This window comes from Podarcis cretensis (genome assembly GCF_951804945.1).
Source record: "Podarcis cretensis genome assembly, chromosome: 5".
Classification (NCBI taxonomy): domain Eukaryota; kingdom Metazoa; phylum Chordata; class Lepidosauria; order Squamata; family Lacertidae; genus Podarcis; species Podarcis cretensis.
In genome coordinates, this window is record NC_137174.1 from 66,198,707 (window position 1) to 66,217,368 (window position 18,662).

An 18,662-nucleotide genomic window follows, 5' to 3' on the forward strand; every position below is an offset into this window, starting at 1 on the left:
GAGCTGATTTAATAAAACTCTGTACTTTTCTCAGCCTCTGATTGTAAGAAAGTGCATGTTTTACCCAGGCTCCACTAAACTGCATTCCTATCTTCTGACTGATGTCCGTTTTCTTGGCAGGTTTTTAATCTGTTAGTTTCTCTGTGTGTCACCCAGTTGGAGATGCTTTTACAGCCATGAAACTTCAAATTCATATCTTACATCTGCTATTCATTTACTGTTTCTTAGCCTAAAATTACGTTGAGTAGTTTTTGCTGGAGAATGGACAGGCAGTTAAGCCCAAAGTCCATAGGAAATCTTAAATTACAGTTTGCAGTTGAAATTGATGAGATTATTTGGATGATGCAGAACACTTTGCTGTACTGTTGCACCCAAATAGTAGTACATTTTTTTATTTTTCTGGAAATAAAATACTATGTATTGCTGGTATAACCTTTGATTGTATAGATTCATTATGTTCAGCATTCAGATTATATGTGGATGAGTGGGTTAAGAATGTGCTGAAATGTGGATATGAACAGTGACGTTTCCTCCTCCTTTTGTGTGTTGATTTTAAATTGTTTACTTGTCTGTTCTGTATTTTGCTTTTTGTGGGGGAAGTACACTTGTTGCAAGGCAGGTTGCAAATTCATTATTGAAAAACAATAATTTACACTTCGGATCCTGATTTCCAAACTCATGAAACTGTATTGTGATTTTATGGAATTTTAGCACTCTTAGAGCAGAGTAACTATTGTTTCTTTCTTTCCCCAAAGCAGAAGCTGGCAGGCTGACAAACAGGCAGCTCACAGGACGGACTTTCTGGCTACTGACCATTTAGCTGGTAAGTTTACAGATCTATGTGGTTAAGTTTGTATGTCAGACTTCTGGCCCATGGTCCTATTGAACGCTAGGAGTTGTATTCAGCGTAGCGCTAAAAAAATTCAACCCGTGAAAGGAATTCTCTTTGCTCAATGGAACGTTCTCCACCTCTCCTCCCCCCACCCCATGCAATCTGGTTTCTCCTCAGATAGTATAAATCTTTCGCCTTGTACCCATGCAGTCTGTTCTGGCGGTCTCCCCCTACCCTTGTGAGCAGTTTTGGGGGTGTTGCAGGGGAACAAGAGAGGGGGAAATCCTGTTGCACTAGCAAAGCTATTGAGTTCACTACCAGCCTTGTTTTTAGTACTGCCCATTAATTATTTATAGATTTCACATGACTTACCTAAAATATTCCAGCAAGTACCTGTAACAAAGAGTGGTTCTTCAAGGTGTGTGTGCGCGCGCATGCATGCTTGCACATAAAGCTGGTATTTTAAAAGGAAACTATAGCCCACATAGTTGAATATGGTCCATGCCCAATGCAGAATGAACTTCAGCTGCTGCTTTTAAGAATTATTGTTTCTAGTGTTCCAGTAAGAAGGAAAGGGAAAAAATAGTGTTTCTTGCTAAACCCGTACCTTGAATATTCCCATCTCCTCCTAACAATAATACCCAAGTTAAAAGTAGAAAAGTGATAAAATGATTAAGGGGAGAAATTCTGTGTAAATGCTTAAAATACCTAGATTAGCTCCAAAACAAGATAATTAAGGGGGACAGAAAAGAGGTTTACAATTGTGTAGATAAAGTGAAAAGAGATTATGTTCCCTTTCTCACAAATTGTTTCCTAATTCTTATAATTAAGAGGCAGCAGGGCTAAAAAGTAAGTACCTTTAACATGGCACAAAATTAACTTGTTCTCTGGGACAGTTGAAGGCTAACTTTGTATAACTGCATTCAGAATAGTGCTAGAGAGTTTTGTACATGCCCAATTAATCATGATGGTTGGGGTTATATGTCCCCACTTCCAGGTATTCTTTACTTTCTGACAATAGCAAAGTGATTATTGGCTAGATTGCTCTTTCAAAGAAATCAGGCTGCTCTATTTATTCTAAGGTATCTAGAATTGGAACTAAACCCTGCGTTTGAAGTAATGTTGATGCACCTAAATCCCTGATTTGGGTTCTGGTCATATTGAAGTTTCTGTGTATTAGGGGGGAGCATATAAGGCCAATGTTCGCTTCTCTGCCCTACAACGTGTAAAAATACATGCTGAGGTTGCATGTGAAGAGGACTAGTTACATCTATAATAGCCCACTATTTGTGGCAGATGCAGCAAAGGCAGACTGATTTAGTCAACAATTTCCCAAGATAACATCTTTTCATTTTATATTTTGTAATGTTAAAAATTCAACCAACAGCTCCTCATATTAGTGCACCTTACTGTCACTGACGTTTAAGTCTGCTTGAAGAGGCGGTGGGCATGTTGCTGTTGCTTCTAGAGGGGGAATAAGTGCTTTTGCAGCAACCTTTCCCAGCCTCAAAGGAATAACTGAAGTAATACCATGCAGCAGCGAAAGCAATGGATCAGTGTTTTTCCAGGCTGGCTGGGAAGAAAGGCACTGCTTACAGCCCTAGGAGAAATAGTTGTGGCTAGGAAGAGGTACTCAGCTAGGGACAGTTTCAGCTTGTGCCAGGCAAGTGGCCAGTCATGCCACTTCTACTTTCCCTCCCTATTTAAATGCATCCTGCTAGTAATTATTACGGTGTTTCCCCTTTTGTGCTACCAGTGGCATACCCGGATTGTGCGTGGGTGGGAAATCGACCATGAGCTCTGTGGCAGTTTTGACCCAGGAGAGCTTTGCTGAACATCGCAGCGGCCTTGCTCAGCAGCAAGTGAAAGGTAAGACTGCAAGGCAAGGCCACTGGAAAATCCCTTTTTGATAACTTCTGCATGAAAGTGGCATATTCAGCTTCTACTACATACTCAAATATTACTTTGCTGGCAGTGTTCAAAACTCCCATTGTTCTAGGCACATTTTGCGACCAGGGATTTCTTTAGTGCACCCATTTTCTGAGCTCTGGGCGCAGTACTGCGCCATAGATTTCAGAATAAAACTGCAGAGTGGAAGGAAAGGAGGACCTTTTTCTGCTTCCCCACTTCCATCTACTCTCTGAAGACTGGATAAGAGACCCTCTTAAGAATATTAGGGGGGTGGGCAGGGGAAGGGCATGTGAAAAATGAACGTAAGATTTTAGCTACGGTTCATTCATTTTCAGCTTTGTATTCTTGTTATAAGAAAAGAGTGCGTAGACATTCCGTTGTTGCACCCAGAACCTAGCTTTAAGGTGCCATTTAGCTCCTAGCTTTCATATCTCAGTTTCTAACACTGTTTCCTGGGGAGCCACTAGCCTGAGGGCTGAATGTGGCCCTTGAGGCCTCCCTACCCAGCCCTCATCATCTGCTGCTTTTCCTACTTCCCCTCTCTCCTTGAGAAAGCTTTTTTCAAGCCTAATTGTGGCACAGAAGGGGGTGGGGGTTACAGCTGGGGAAGGAAGAGTTAACATACCTCCAGAAATGCCCCTTGCACCATATTTAGGCTGGGGGGGAACCTTCTAAGAAGGCCTTTTCTAGTCTAATTATAGTGGGAGAACCATCCCAGAGGGTTCAGCTGGGGTGTGAAAGCATTTAAACCTTTTACAAGGCATGTGTGTTTGTGTAGATATTGTGTGTGTGGCCTCGCCCACTTATTCCTTGACCATACTCCTTTTGGTGATGGAGGGTTGGCCAAGCTACCATAGTGTTGGCCAAGTAGAATGCAGTTCTCAGGCTGAAGAAGGTTTCCCCACCCCTGTTGTGGGAGGGAGTGCAAGCCGGCCTTCCTGGGGTCTTTGTTGCTTGAATGAGACAGCAAGTTTGATACTCGTGTGGCAAAGGGCTGACAACAAAATACAAGGGTAAGAGAGGTTCAGAATACAGTGGTACCTTGGGTTACATACGCTTCAGGTTACAGATGCTTCTACCCAGAAATAGTACCTCGGGTTAAGAACTTTGCTTCAGGATGAGAACAGAAATCGTGCAGCGGCGGCGCAGCAGCAGCAGGAGGCCCCATTAGCTAAAGTGATGCTTCAGGTTAAGAACAGTTTCAGGTTAAGAACGGACCTCCGGAACGAATTAAGTACTTAACCCGAGGTACCACTGTACGAGTAGTCTGACCTGCAGGTTCTTTTTCCTAGTTCTTTTCATTCTCTCAAGCTGTTCCTTAATGTGCACCCTCTCTCCATGTGGTGTGTTTATATACACTTCATTACACTGGTTAATGCTAGGTTAATCAGGAGAAGGGGGTGAGCTAAACGATCTTTTGGACTTTCTTAATCCTATTTTTCTATATTGGAAGCCTTATCACAACCACCAAAACGATTAAATATTTGTTCTTCTCTGTCCTTCATAGTGCTGTGTTGAGCAAGTTACAATATATGGGCAGCAGCCAACACTGCTTAACTTTACTGTGTTTAATCATTCTTCCATACAATCCTGTTAGCTGCTCTTATCAAGAAAATAGTATCCCACTATTTTGTCACAAGGTAGTGTAAGTAATAAGCAGGTGTAAATTGAATAATGAATGGGGTTTAATAAGCGTGAGCAGGTACCAGGTCAGTTTAGCTTGTCAAGGGACTCCCAGGTCGATGCATGAAGCCATGTGAAAATTGCCGAAATGAATTTTGTAGATGGTCAAGGGCTCCTTGAAGTCAAGCAGCACCAATGGGTCAGCCTGCAAGCAAAATATGTCCTACCTCCCAAGTAAAACATTAACAAAAGAAGCAGAGGAAGATCAGTTAGCTGCTGGTCCTCCCTTTCTCAATAAGAGAATAATTTGCCAATTCAGCAAGTTGTTAAGAGGTCGGCTACACAACAGCCAGTGTCAATAAGTAGTTTGGAATTAACTCTCAGGCGGGGTCATTCTGACACTAGAGGTGACTGAACTGATCATCCACTTGTTCTTCATGCCAAACCTGCATCCCATAATTCCATTGGCTGCAGTAAGAAAAAGGGTGGTGAGGGTCCAGGGCATGTGTGTTAAATGTCAAGATTAACTCTGATTTCCACAAAAGATAAAGGTTTCCTAATCGCTTGATAGACAGAAACAACCACTGGTGGTTTACCAAAGAGAAAGCTGCTTAATTTTGTTTGGTGGTTTCAATCATTTCTTTTAAAAGTTGTGGCCTTTGTTTTCTGCTGCTGAACTCGAGCATGTTTGGAAATCAGCAGGGTGAGCACTATTTGTGTATGAAATCCTTCATTGTTTCTTTGCTTGCTCAACTCTAGTTGCAGCTTTAAATGCTGAAGAAGAAAATGACCCTCCAACTTACAAGGATGCCTTCCCTCCTCTCCCTGAGAAAGCAGCATGTTTGGAACCAGCCCAGGAACCTGCTGGTGCCTGGAGCAAAATCCGACCAATCAAGGCTTCTGTCATCACTCAGGTCAGAACAAAAGAGGATTTCCCTCCTCTTTTACCCAACACTTCGTTTTCTACTGTAAGCTTTGAAGACAAATGCTTTTCATTATCCCTCCAGCATGTTGTTGCAGGGGAGAAAGTGTTGCAATAAAGATAACTAAGTGACCAGAGCTAGCTTAAAGACTATTTGGAGCAGGACGGCATTTGCTTGACCAGTCAGTTTTTGGAGAATTCTGTCATTGTAGTCTGAGGCATTCCCAGATATTGACCTTACTCAGTTAGTGACATCAGAGCCCTGAATGCTACATTAATCCTGTGCTAAACTAAAGGGGTGGTCAGGGTAGCTGACCTCCAAAAGTAGCCTCCACTCTAAAAGTTAAGTATCTTTTTGTGTTGAAATCTAAGGTTTCACTTAGTCACATCATGGAGGGTTGTTCCCAGTATGTACCGTATTTTTCGCTCTATAAGATGCACCAGACCACAAGACACACCTAGTTTTTGGAGGAGGAAAACAAGAAAAAAAAAATCTGAATCTCAGAAGCCAGAACAGCAAGAGGGATCGCTACGCAGTGAAAGCAGCAATCCCTCTTGCTGTTCTGGCTTCTGGGATAGCTGCGCAGCCTGCATTCACTCCATAAGACGCACACACATTTCCCCTTACTTTTTAGGAGGGAAAAAGTGAGTCTTATAGAGCAAAAAATACGGTATTTATCAGCTGAGTGCTTAAGTGTCTTGTTACAGCAGAAGTGTCTCTGCTCATCTGCAAAAGGGGAGTAAATTTACCATTGTTCTAAGTTGAACAAAACTTCCTTTTACCTGAGCAGGTGTTCCATGTGCCGCTGGAAGAGAGGAAATACAAGGACATGAACCAGTTTGGGGAAGGGGAGCAGGCCAAAATCTGCTTGGACATCATGCAGAAGACGGGAGCTCACCTGGAGCTGTCTCTCGCAAAGGATCAGGGACTCTCGATCATGGTCTCTGGCAAGCTAGAAGCAGTGATGAAGGCTCGAAAGAAGATCGTAGCTCAGCTTCAGACACAGGTGAGTGACTTGGTTCTCTCCTCTTCCCACTGTGTGACCTTCCTCAAGGTGTGGGTGCTCATAAAACCAAACATAGATTTTAGTAGGCCGGCTCACCTTTGCAGTGCATCTTAAGTGCATGGAAGGTCACTGGAGTGATGCCATGTGTTTTCAACTGAGCTTCAAAAGCTAATTGCAGTTTAATTGACCATGGCTCCCCACATACTTTTCTAGCAGCCAATGTTAGGCAAGTAATCTCTCCAGAAGCCAGAACCTGGTGATTGTTATAGATGGTGCATTCAAAGTTTTTTCTTCCAAAAGCTCAGTGCTCCCTGAGGAGTGGGGCGGGGGGGGGGGGGATACATTGAAATTGGGATCTCTTCCCCACTACTTTCTGTGGCAAAGCACTTGGCAACATTAGAGGAGAGATGCTACAGTTACCTTAAGAGAGGCAAGGCATGAGTGATGGGCAGGGCAGCATCCAACCTTCTTACTCCCTTGGCAAAAGAAAGTGGACTGAGTCCCCTACATCATTTTGTGGTGGGTGTTGCATCCCTTAAGGTGGCTAATGCCCATTGACCCTAAGCTGTTGGCTAATTAAGTACTAAAGTACTAGACTTGGCTTGTACTAGATGGCCCAAAGAATTCTATGAGCCAGTTTAGAATGGATTGTGTTTAGAAAAAAGTGGGATGTCAGTAAATATGTAGATGGGGTGATCATGAAGACACCTGTCAAAAGGTTTTGGTAGGTGTGTGAAGTCCCTCAAAAGTAGCTGAGTAAACATAGCGGTTATAGGATAAGACGATGGATTGTCTTGTGAATTGGTAACTGGCTAAAATGGGTAGGGAGCTAGATCTGGCTGGCTAGGGCCAGACCCTTATCTCCATACACACTGTGGGCCAAATTTTGACAGGTTGGCATGGCCACTCACTTGATATCACAGTGACATTAAGTGACCTATTTTTTGCCTGCCTGGTCTGAAATCCTGCTATGAAAATAATGGGCAGAGCTCTGTCTCCATCGCCAGGAAAGAGAAAGTGGGTGCATGGGCAAGTACATATATTCTCAACTCTTCTGTAGCCTGTCTGCCAACCACCAGAATTTAGCTTGCAGTTGAGAACTTCTGTGTTTGGATAAATGAGAACCTTGAACTAACTCTCTGTATTTGTGACAGCATGACTAAGTTTTCGAGTGGGACTTTAGAGCATCCTGATTTATCCCATAAGCCCCTCTGGCAATGGAAAACTCTTACTTGGGCATTATGCCCTCCACCAAGGGAAATATTAATATCCCGTTCTATCTAAAATTTAATAGGTTCAGAAAGGACATAGGAAATAGCTTGAGGGTTATGTTCAACATAATTATGCTTAATCTGTGTTGTAACATTAGGGTCTAGAGATCATACAATCAGGCTAGTCTGAGTGGTTGAGCTTGTTCTGAAGTGTTTCCAATTCACACTGCAGCTGGGAGTCTTTTGTTCCAATGAAGACTGAGAAATTTAAATGAAGATGAGAGTCTGCACGGCTGAATGCTTCCTTCCACTGTCACTCGCCTACCCACATAACTTTACTGAATGAAATGCTATGTTAGGGAGGGAGAAGGCTAGGCTGAGTCTTAATAAAGCTGAGTGGACAAAATGTGTGCCTGGGAGAACTTGGCAGGGACTTTTATTTTTCTTAATTTGGGGAAGCAGTCAAACATGTTTTTTTTTAAAAAAAAACAAGTGTAGGTGCCTCTAAGTGGTTTACCAGAAATATTGGAATGATCAATAATTAATAAGTAAAAGATTGTAATTTTTCAGCATCTATGTGTCTGGATAGGCTTGCCTAAACAAAAAATGATTTAAGCAGGCACTGAAAAGAGCTCAGGAAACGTGCCTGCCTGATGCCAATAGACAGAGAGCTTTTCTACCTGAAACCTCAAGTAGTACAGTTCATGCAAATTTCTTTATTACTTGATTCTGCTGGATAAACACCTCCTATCTCTGATAGTTGTATACAGTGGTGAACTTGGACATGCACAGTCACCTCCTCCACCTCCTCCTGCATATGGTGGGAGAAATTGCACTGCTGACATTCTGTCCTCCATTATGGCATTAAGGGCAAAACAGCTCTGTTGGATTGGTCAGCCCAACCTTTAGGGCTGGAATGGAGTGTGTGTGTGTGTGTGTGTGTACAGCCATTTTCTCTTGGGGATAAGTTGTCGGGTGCTAGTGGTGGGCAGATGCACTCCCTCACACAGCAGATAGTTTTTGACAGAAGTCTCTATCGATCAGTTGCCGAGGGTTTATTCCCCCTCCTTCCACTGCACCATCCATTTCAACTTCCTTCTCCTCCTCTCCCCTCACTTCTGCATGAAATTAGGCTGAGGGCTACAGGTTTTCTCATCCGTGCCTTAAGGTGATAGAGACACATCCGTGTCATGGAACTGGCCTGCAGCTTCATCCCGCATCTTGATGTCTGTTGTAGGCTTCAGCAACGGTGCCCATTCCCAAGGAGCATCATCGCTTTGTCATTGGCAAAAGTGGAGAGAAGTTGCAGGACCTTGAGCTCAAAACTGCCACTAAGATCCAGATCCCCCGCCCGGATGACCCCAGCAACCAGATCAAGATCACCGGCACCAAGGAAGGGATTGAGAAGGCGCGGCATGAGATCCTGCTGATCTCTGCTGAGCAGGTAAGCAGCATTCCCACCCTTACTGCTTCTGAGAAACATTGCTGTTGTTATGCCTTTTCTGAGGGGAGCACTTTTAAGACAAGCTGTCTTACTCCTGGCCTCTGCAGAGCATTTACAATAACCAGAACAACTCCCAGATTGGGTAGTTTTATAAGCAACTATATTGAGCAAATAAGGCATTACAGGTACTGCTGTTCTGCTCTTCCAGGTGGTTAAAATCTATGGCCCTAAACATGCACATCTGAAAAATAAGTTCCATTAACGTCATTTGGACTTCTGGGTAAACAGAGCACCAAGATGTTTTGTATACGAAGCTATGTCGGATTGGGCAGAGCAATCCAAATGCCTCTTTCATCAGCACAGTGATCAGGTCTGGATTGGGACAGATGCTGTCTGGTGATGCCTGTAAGACCAAACAAATGTGGCTCAGTCCCACTCCCTCCCTGCCCTTGGAGCACCTTGTTCTGAGGCTTTGAACTGGTGGGGATGCTATCTGCAAAGGGGCATACAAGCATTGATGGTAGGCCAGATCAGCTGTGAGACCTGAGCAAGACTGCCTGAGCATCTTGCCTCCCAACCCACAGCTAGAGTGAGTAGCCAGGCAGCAGGTGCAATGGTGGCTCCCCAAAGCTTTAAGGGTGGATTGGATTCAGGTTGCAGCCCAAGACTCTATATGCTGTTCTCTACTACCTGCCATGTATATGGAATGTGCAGGTCCAATCATGCTGAGAAGCGACCTGCATCCAAATAGTTGTGGGTTAAACTCTAGGTGGCACCACCTTTTGATGACAATTCCAGGAAACGCACATATAACACACCCATTTTCCCCACAACAATCATCAATATGTAGAGCGGCCCGAAGGCATGAGGCTGGTTAGACAATTGGAGGGTTTCTGGGAAACAGGTTACTCTTGAGTTGGGTTCTCTGGAATAGGGAGATCATCCCTTACCTCCTAGGCTTTTTGGTTATTTCAGTTGCCTTTCCAGATGCCTTGCATCTGCACTTTCAACCACTGCATATGCAATTCTGTCCACAGACTGTCCGAAACCAAACCAAGTCCCCTATTCCATTCCCCATATATTTGGGGATTACATGGACTGTTAAGAATAAACACTGATGCAGCAATCTCAGTGAACTGTATCATATAATAGTCTTCCCACACCCCACTCTTTTCCTTGTTCTTCTGGACTCTTGTTTTGAGTTCCCTCTGCCTTCAATGTCCTTCCTTTATCCCACACTCCACAGCACTTCTAATAACCTTGCTGATCCAGGCTCTGCTTTTAACAAGCCACATGTCTGCAGCCCGGTCAGGTTATCCAAGGTGCCACTTTTGGGGAAGGGAGGAATAATGTTTCAGGAAAAGCTGGAGGCATGTGAACATCAGTCTCAAGAGCTTCACACTAAGGAGTATAGGAATTTCAGTGAAATTCCTGTAGGCTTGACATCCTTTGGTAACATCTGCTTGGAACACTTCTTTCCTTGCAATGTTAGGCTTTGCTGTGTAGGAAAAACAATAGAACATGCACATATTGCTTTATTTCCCAGGATAAGCGTGCAGTTGAAAGGTTGGAGGTGGAGAAGGTATATCATCCTTTCATTGCTGGCCCTTTCAACAAGCTGGTTGGTGAGATCATGCAGGAGACAGGGACACGCATAAACATCCCACCTCCCAGTGTCAACAGAACGGAGATAGTCTTCACTGGAGAAAAGGAGCAGCTGGCCCAAGCAGTTGCTTGTGTTAAGAAGATCTACGAGGAGAAGGTAAGGTTCTTCGTGGTCTCTGAGCAGTGCCACATTGCACAGACCAGCCCTGGGTTGTCTTTTCCCTCTGATTTGTGGGGTGCTCTTCCCTGTCTAGTTTTCCCTTCACCTCCACAAATGTGAATTGGGACAGACGTATAGTGTTCTCATTCTTTGCAGCTTGCGACAGATGCTCACCAGGAGAGCACACTACCTACAGAATCATGAGACTTGCTCACTGGAACTTATGCACAAACACAGATTCACTGATGGCTTGATTAGCTAATCAAGATTATGTAGCACATACAGACAAGTTTCTTTTTCTGGTCTGCCCCATTTCTAATCCTAGAGATTTCCTGGTGGCTTCCCCAATGCACCCCCTTTCTTTTTCCCTAGTCCTTATTACTCATGCCTTAGCTCCTTTCTCCCTACAGAAGAAGAAGACTACCACCATTGCTGTGGAGGTGAAGAAGTCCCAGCATAAGTACGTCATCGGTCCCAAAGGGAACTCCCTGCAGGAGATCTTGGAGAAAACTGGAGTCTCGGTCGAGATACCACCCACAGACAGCAGCTCAGAGACTGTGATACTGCGTGGCGAACCTGAAAAGCTTGGGCAGGCACTGACTGAAGTCTATGCCAAGGTAACCAGGTTGCCACGCAGCTAGGCCTTTCTGGTAGTCAGTACGTTTGTTAGGATTGCTATATTGCTGGAATGCAGCATGGCTCAGAATGCATACATATAGTGTGTTCAGTTACAATCAACAATGGGGACAACATTTTTTGCTGCATGAAATGGGGGGCACATGTGAGTGAAGCGGGTGGTGGCAGCGGGCATTAACTGGACACAGATTCCACACCCCTACCCCAGACACATAAACAAAGAGACAGCCTTCACCCTTTCTCTGTGCAGGGATGGGGAGGTTCTGTCATGTGCTTACCCCCTGCTACTCAGTTGTTTAGTGCTGGGAACAGGTGAGGAGAGCTCCTATTGGAGTGCTACTCAGCTATTCCTAGGGCTATTTTGCTGGGCAGTGCGGGGGGTGGGAGTGGGCTTTGAATTCAGGTGGAGTGTGGGCCTCATGGCATTCAGGTGAGGACCACGGTTGGGCCTTGGGCAATTGTTATGTGATAATAAACTTTCACAAATGCTGCATAAAAATGCTAATAGATAGCTGTTACAATACAATAATATTATTAAGCTGTTGTGTTTTGCTGAACACTGCAACTTCTTGTCTGGTACCCGACAAGATCCTTCAGTTAAGGATACTGGATTGTGATGGGAACTAGAGTGATCCGGCGTCTGAGTGGTTTGAGTTAATGGATATTGCTAATTGAATTTTAAATTTCTTCATAACAACACTGTCCTTTTTCAGGCCAACAGTTTCACAGTCTCCTCTGTCTCCGCCCCCTCTTGGCTTCACCGTTTCATCATTGGCAAGAAAGGGCAAAACCTGGCCAAAATCACCCAGCAAATGCCAAAGGTATGAGCATCTCAAAAGTGAATTCTCACCTATTGGCGTTGGAATTGAGGAATTGTTAGATTACAATGTCTCAAAAGGTGTGCGTGTACATATATGTCATTAGCTCTGAGGCAGACTTGTAGTCTGAGGGACAAAGTTTGCAGAGTCTCACCTTGGTCTTCCTAGAAGGAATAGAGAAATTGAAACCTTGAAAGCCCTTGTGGCTTTTTACCATGCTTTGGGGGCATTCTGAAACATGAGCCAGAGATTCCAAGTAACTTCTACTCTTGTGAAATTGGGAGAAATTAAGTTGGCAGCAAGACAGAAAATGAGAAAGCAGATTCCACCTGTCACTATCTCCCATTTTAGATAGGATTAGCTTTTCAGAGACACTTGAATTTGTGGTGGTTGTGCTTTTGTGTTTATTTTATCTTAACTGTAAAAAACCAAAACAATTTCACCACAAATAGGGCCAAATAGCAGCTAAACACAGCCAGTGAAAAAACTTAGTGCTCCTCAAAGTTTGCATATAATTTTCAACTAATGCCTTAGTTGTTTTCTGTAAATAACCTATTAATTAAATATTTGATGGAAAAATACAGTGTTGAATCACCTTGTTTTGAATGTTCACTAAAAAACATCTTTGAAAATTATATAGAATAAGAATATAAAAAACCCAAAAAGTTATAATATATAGAGAAACTGAAGTGTACTGATAAAGGCCATTCCATACAGTTTCTAAAAAGACGAGTAGAGCAAGATACATTGAATTTAAATATTGATATACATAGTGAAAAAAGTGGAGCATGCTTTATTTAGTCAAGTATATTTTACTGAATCAACCATATTATTTTAATATGTGCAGATTTAAGCTGTGTGAATCATCATGGACATACGAAATAAATCCATACATCCCATATCACAAAAATTGTTCTGCTTTGTCCTCTTCCAACTCTTAATTTGTATGTAAGCTTTTCTAAAAAGGGTATATCCCACACTTCATTATACCACAATAAAAGATTGGCACTTACTCGGTCTTTCCAATGGCTGGCTATAATGGCTCTGACCAGCTGTTAGTGTGTGATACCATCTGTAAAAAGAGGGTAGCTCATGCCTAAAGTTTAGTGAAGTAGATGCTTGTTGAGTGAGGCTGGGGAGGGAATTCCACCAATGGAGTGCCACCTCAAAGAAAGCTTTGTTCTACTAGGCAACTGTCTCTCACCCAAAGCTTCAGTTGGCTAGAATAAGGCTTCAGCACATGTTTTTAACCATGAAGTAGTTCCCTAGATCCTACCCCTCCTTCCCATCTTTAGAAAACACAAGTTCAAGGGGTTTCTTGCAGCATCTCCGCTTGCAGGCAAAAGCCACATTGCCACTTTCATTCCCCTGCCATTACATGGATCCCTCTTCGGTAGTTTCATGCTGATGCTGAATTTTCTCCCTTACTGGAAGGTTCACATAGAATTCACTGAAGGAGAAGATAGAATCACTCTGGAGGGACCCACTGAAGATGTCAACATGGCTCAAGAACAAATTGAGAACATGGTCAAGGATCTGGTGAGTTAAGAAGCCCTAGTTTGATTTTGTGTGGCCATCTTATCAGAATGAAAGGTGCAGATGCAAGCCATCATCACTCAGAACTATCAAGCCTCATATTGTGTCCTCCTACGTAGATTAAATATGCAATTTATATTCCATAGCAAAGCAAGTGCACCGAGTTCAGTGGAGTTGACATCTGGCATGTGTGCTTAGGACTGCAGTTCTGGAGACAAAAGGAGGCTGTTGATTTTTTTCAATGGAATGGCCATAAAGGGAACAAAGAGCTGTGTTAGAAACATAATCTGGGTCAAGTGATGGTGAAACTGCTGAGTGTCCCCAAGCTGTGTGCTCTTTGCTCAGGCTTGAGCTACTTTCCTCAACAGAACATCTGGATCCAATAGTGGCCAGTTATCTATTGTGTCATGGCTGATGTTGCTGTCCTGTTTCTGTTCTTTGTTCCTCGGCTAGAGGAGTATGTGTTTCTGGCTAACTGTGGTGTGCACTTTGCAGATTAACCGGATGGATTATACTGAAATCAATATTGACCATAAATTCCACAGACATCTCATTGGAAAGAGTGGAGCCAACAGTGAGTTAAATGCTTGTTCAGTGTCTCCCTGTGTGTGTAATATGTGTTGCTGTTGTCCCTGTTAGAGATAACCTACAATCTCATCTCTCTGGGTCTCTAGCTGTACTTCTGGGTCTCGAGGACTGAGGTGTTCTGGAGAACTAATAATGTGCTCTCTGCAAATATGGGAGGTCCTTCTTGAGAAACTTTCTTAATTTGTTTCTGGTTAGAATAGATAACAGAAAATTTCAAGTGGGGGGGGATCTTATTCTAATTATTATCCTAATTATTCTATTGAACACAGTTTCCAATGGGAAGATATGTGTCTCTTTCTTAAAACATCGTGTTGACTAAGCATTGAAATCCCGCTGCCCCCTCTACTAGTTTGTCCTCTGTGAATAGGTCAGTGTCTCCTACAGCGCAAGTAATCCTTAAAGGAGAAAGCCTCTTGTTCTGAAACTCTGAAGCCTTGATTGCAGAGCATATGCAGTGGACGAGTGTTCTTAGCAGAATCTTTTTGATTTGCAGTCAACAGGATTAAGGATCAGTACAAAGTGTCTGTGCGAATCCCTCCAGACAATGAGAAGAGCAACCTCATCAGAATTGAAGGAGACCCTCAGGGAGTTCAAGAGGCCAAGAGAGAGCTGCTGGAACTTGCATCGCGCATGGTGAGCCATGGAGAACTGGACTGTGTCCAGGAGAGAAGTGTTAACTACTAGCGAGGCTTCCTGCCAAACTTTCCCACACACCAGGGAAGCGATTCTGTTTTATCTCTCTACCTGGGTGGTGCGTCATTGTGGTGACGTTTGTGGGTTGTCAAACTTTGCAGCTTGACTGGTTGGTAGATCTGCCTGTTGTGCAAGTGTGAATAAAATACATGTGTTTCAAGCATGGGGACTTTTAATCATGGAGACTCCCACCCCATTTTTCCTCCCCAGGAAAATGAACGCACAAAGGACCTGATCATTGACCAGAAATTCCATAGAACTATCATTGGGCAGAAGGGTGAACGGATTCGGGATACCCGGGATAAATTTCCAGAGGTAACAAAAGTCTTTGAAACACACACACAACAGAGAGACAGATTAAAATGTATTTTTATATTGACTTGATTACAGGCATCTCCCCGCTTGCACGTGATCAGCATGCATGTGACCGCTGACACTCGCACCATTTTCAGTGCCTAAAGGGTGTGGGGCGATGTGGTCTTGCGCACGTCCTGCTGATGCATGCGGTGACCAGGAATGGAACCCCCATGCAATTGGGGGTTGCATAGTGCTCTTAAATGGGGCCCCTAGTGGCTTCCTATTCACACTCCGCAGCAACTCTAATGTCCTAGACCATTCACTTGGCCCCAGTATTTCTTTATTTAAAATTTAAAAAGTCATCAGGTTGGCAGAATCATTGCCTATTTGGTACATCCTGTCTGTGTTTTTTTTCTCCCTCAAAATAGTTTCAACTGTTCGTAGGAGGCTCCTTCTTTCATGCTTTTCTGACACATCCCTCTCCTCATAAATGTAAAACAGCCTTTTATTGAAGTCAAGACAACACTGTCTCTTTCAGCTTACATAGCAGGAAGGAGATACCCAAAACTTTACGTTTGACTTTCTTCAGTAATGTTTTATTCTGGATTATTTTAATTGATGTTTTAATGTGTTGTAAACTGCTTTGAGATTTTTTTCTTTAAAATATAAAGCGGTATAGAAATGAAATCAATAATATAATTTAGAAAATCAAAGCTCTGTCTTTGGTTCAAAGCATACTGGGTCTCAACTGAAGTTGTCCAAAGTAAAGCAGCTTCCTATCCCGGTTCTTTCTTCCTTCCTTTCTTTCTTAATTTCTGTGCCTCTTAAGAAATAATGTTTGGAGGTGCTGTTTTAGACACATACAAAAAAGGGTGGCTGTGGGTGTTAGCCAACTATTGCAGCAGAGTGGGGTTTTTATTTTACTGTTCCTTCTCCTTTATCTACTTCTCACTCATATTACATTGTGCTAATTCACCTATAGCAAGATGATATCATATAGCAATAACTAGTATAGGGCCATGTCTTGGAGCACAGAGGAAAACTCTAAGTTTTGAATTCCACAGTATGGAAATAACCTCCTGGGACTCAGCAACCTGTTTAACATTATCTTGGATTAACTATTTCTTGCAGGTTATTATCAACTTCCCAGATCCTTCACACAAGAGTGACATTGTCCAACTTAGAGGACCCAAGAATGAGGTGGAAAAATGCACAAAGTACATGCAGAAGATGGTGGCAGATCTGGTAGGTGATCATCTCTGCCTCTGCTTTCGGTTTGGTTTGCAAATACAGGGGCTTTGTTAGTGCTAAGCATTCTACTAAATCAAGCATGGGGAACCAGTGGTATATACGCCTCAATGAGATCCAGCAGGGTTATTAATTTGGCTCATGAGGCCATTTCCTGCAAGCCACACTTACCTGTGCTTCAGCTGGTGTAATTTAGGACATGAAGTGTGAGTCAGGAAAAGACACAGCTCCCTGCCACAAGTGGGGTTTGCTGGCACTGTGAGTCAGAGGATTGGCAATGCTTTCAAACCTCTGCCACTTTTCCTTTGTGGCTTGATTTCAAACCACGTGGGCAAAGGAAGACTTCACCATAGAAATGAGTAAAACATAGGTAAAGTCACATTTACTCACACAACTTTGTGTCTATTCTTTGTTCCATTCATTCATCCATGCTTCCTTTCTTGTAAGGTTGAAAACAGCTACTCCATTTCAGTTCCCATCTTCAAACAATTCCACAAGAACATCATTGGGAAAGGAGGTGCAAATATCAAAAAGGTGAGACTTCCTTGATTCTTCCTTGTTATCCTTGTAGTTTGTTACTTCTCAGTATTTCTGATACCTCCTGTTAGATATTTGGCCCAGGAGGCAGCCATGTCTGTTCCTTTAACTTTTTTTTTTGTCATTGCTATAGATCCGTGAGGAATGCAGCACCAAGATTGATCTCCCAGCAGAGAATAGCAATTCGGAGACAATTATCATTACAGGGAAAAGAGCCAACTGTGAAGCTGCTCGCAATCGGATTCTCTCCATCCAAAAAGAGTTGGTAAGACAAACAGCCCTTTCAGCATAACTGCTATTACCATTTTCAGTAAAAAAAAGTTGCATGCAGATTGATTCAGTTTCCTTAGAGAAACCACAACTTTCTTGATTCAGTTTCCTTAGAGAAACCACAACTTTCTTGGGGAACGTCTTGGTTTTCTTGGGGGCATGTGTGTTAGTTTTCCTTTTGGCTTTATCAGGCATCACTCACCAAATATTCCAGGTGAACTGCCATCCAGAAATCAAAAGATCTTGGTTGCCCCTCAACTGTTCCTGTTAAAAGCCACATAATCAAAAGGTCACAATGCTGGGAAGATGTTTGGGCTTGTATTACAGTAACTCTCAGGCAAAAAGAATTGCCATGTCATATCTGCCCTCTCATCGCTGGCATGCAGAAATTAAGCAGCCGGCCAGATTTTGTGGCTAGCTCTTTAGGTATTAGTTTGAAAGCAGCAGAGGTACGTCTAAGCGATGTGCTGTTGACGCTTCAGTTCTTCTCTCCACTTTCCTTCTGCCGCTTTCACCAGCAGCTGAGAAAAGAGAAACCTAAACAGGTTGTTCTGTGTGCATTTAATATGCAATGAATTGGGGACCTCTGTAAAAAAGAGAAGGGCGGGCAGGATTTTTCAACTTACATCCATCTGAACTGAGGTTTAATATGAAGGTATCTCTGAATAACAGCTATTCCTTTTGCTGTGAGGACACTCCCCTAGAACTCCGTGTTGAAGCACATAGGCGTGCTTCTGTGGGGGTAGTGCTGCCTGATGCAGTCAGTGACTGTCATTTGCTGACACATCCAGCTGGTTCCTGGCATGAGTCCCAGATTCCCTCTGTCAGTCTTAGTTTTGAATAAGAAATAATGGGGGGGGGGGGGGGACCTTCCTGAGCACATAGTTGGGGAGAGGGAGTTCTTTGTGCCTTCCTACAATTTCTCTGCATGAGGGAAGAGGGGGGAAAGCCTAAATACCTCTTCTTTTCTGTCCGTGCCTCTCCCTGCCCCCTTGCTGTTGCCCCAGGCTAACATTGCAGAGGTGGAGGTCTCCATCCCTTCCAAGCTGCACAACTCGCTCATTGGTGCCAAAGGTCGTTTCATCCGCTCCATCATGGAGGAATGCGGTGGGGTTCACATCCACTTCCCCACAGAAGGCTCCGGCAGCGATACAGTCACCATCAGGGGCCCTGCCCAGGACGTTGAAAAGGCCAAGAAACAGCTCCTACAACTGGCAGAAGAGAAGGTAGGAACCGTGGATGTGGAAAAATAGGTGCTGCCGGCACAGTTCCTATGGATAAGCTCTGAATTTGTGGTCACAAGGAAATCACTGTGGCAAAAATT

General features: G+C 43.4%; 1 protein-coding gene across 1 annotated transcript in view; it reads left to right on the top strand.

Annotated features, from left to right (window-relative positions):
* The window catches only part of HDLBP (high density lipoprotein binding protein), a 53,770-nt gene that overhangs the window by 23,563 nt on the left and 11,545 nt on the right, over positions 1–18,662 (top strand). The window contains exons 2-17 of the mRNA XM_079977326.1: positions 759–823; positions 2,589–2,701; positions 5,126–5,280; positions 6,080–6,295; positions 8,744–8,950; positions 10,497–10,712; positions 11,126–11,332; positions 12,065–12,172; positions 13,604–13,708; positions 14,201–14,279; positions 14,787–14,926; positions 15,197–15,301; positions 16,415–16,528; positions 16,979–17,065; positions 17,202–17,333; positions 18,346–18,564. Of these exons, the coding sequence (XP_079833452.1) occupies positions 2,626–2,701; positions 5,126–5,280; positions 6,080–6,295; positions 8,744–8,950; positions 10,497–10,712; positions 11,126–11,332; positions 12,065–12,172; positions 13,604–13,708; positions 14,201–14,279; positions 14,787–14,926; positions 15,197–15,301; positions 16,415–16,528; positions 16,979–17,065; positions 17,202–17,333; positions 18,346–18,564 (2,166 nt within the window). The 5' untranslated portion in view covers positions 759–823; positions 2,589–2,625. The remainder of the gene's footprint in view (positions 1–758; positions 824–2,588; positions 2,702–5,125; positions 5,281–6,079; positions 6,296–8,743; positions 8,951–10,496; positions 10,713–11,125; positions 11,333–12,064; positions 12,173–13,603; positions 13,709–14,200; positions 14,280–14,786; positions 14,927–15,196; positions 15,302–16,414; positions 16,529–16,978; positions 17,066–17,201; positions 17,334–18,345; positions 18,565–18,662) is intronic.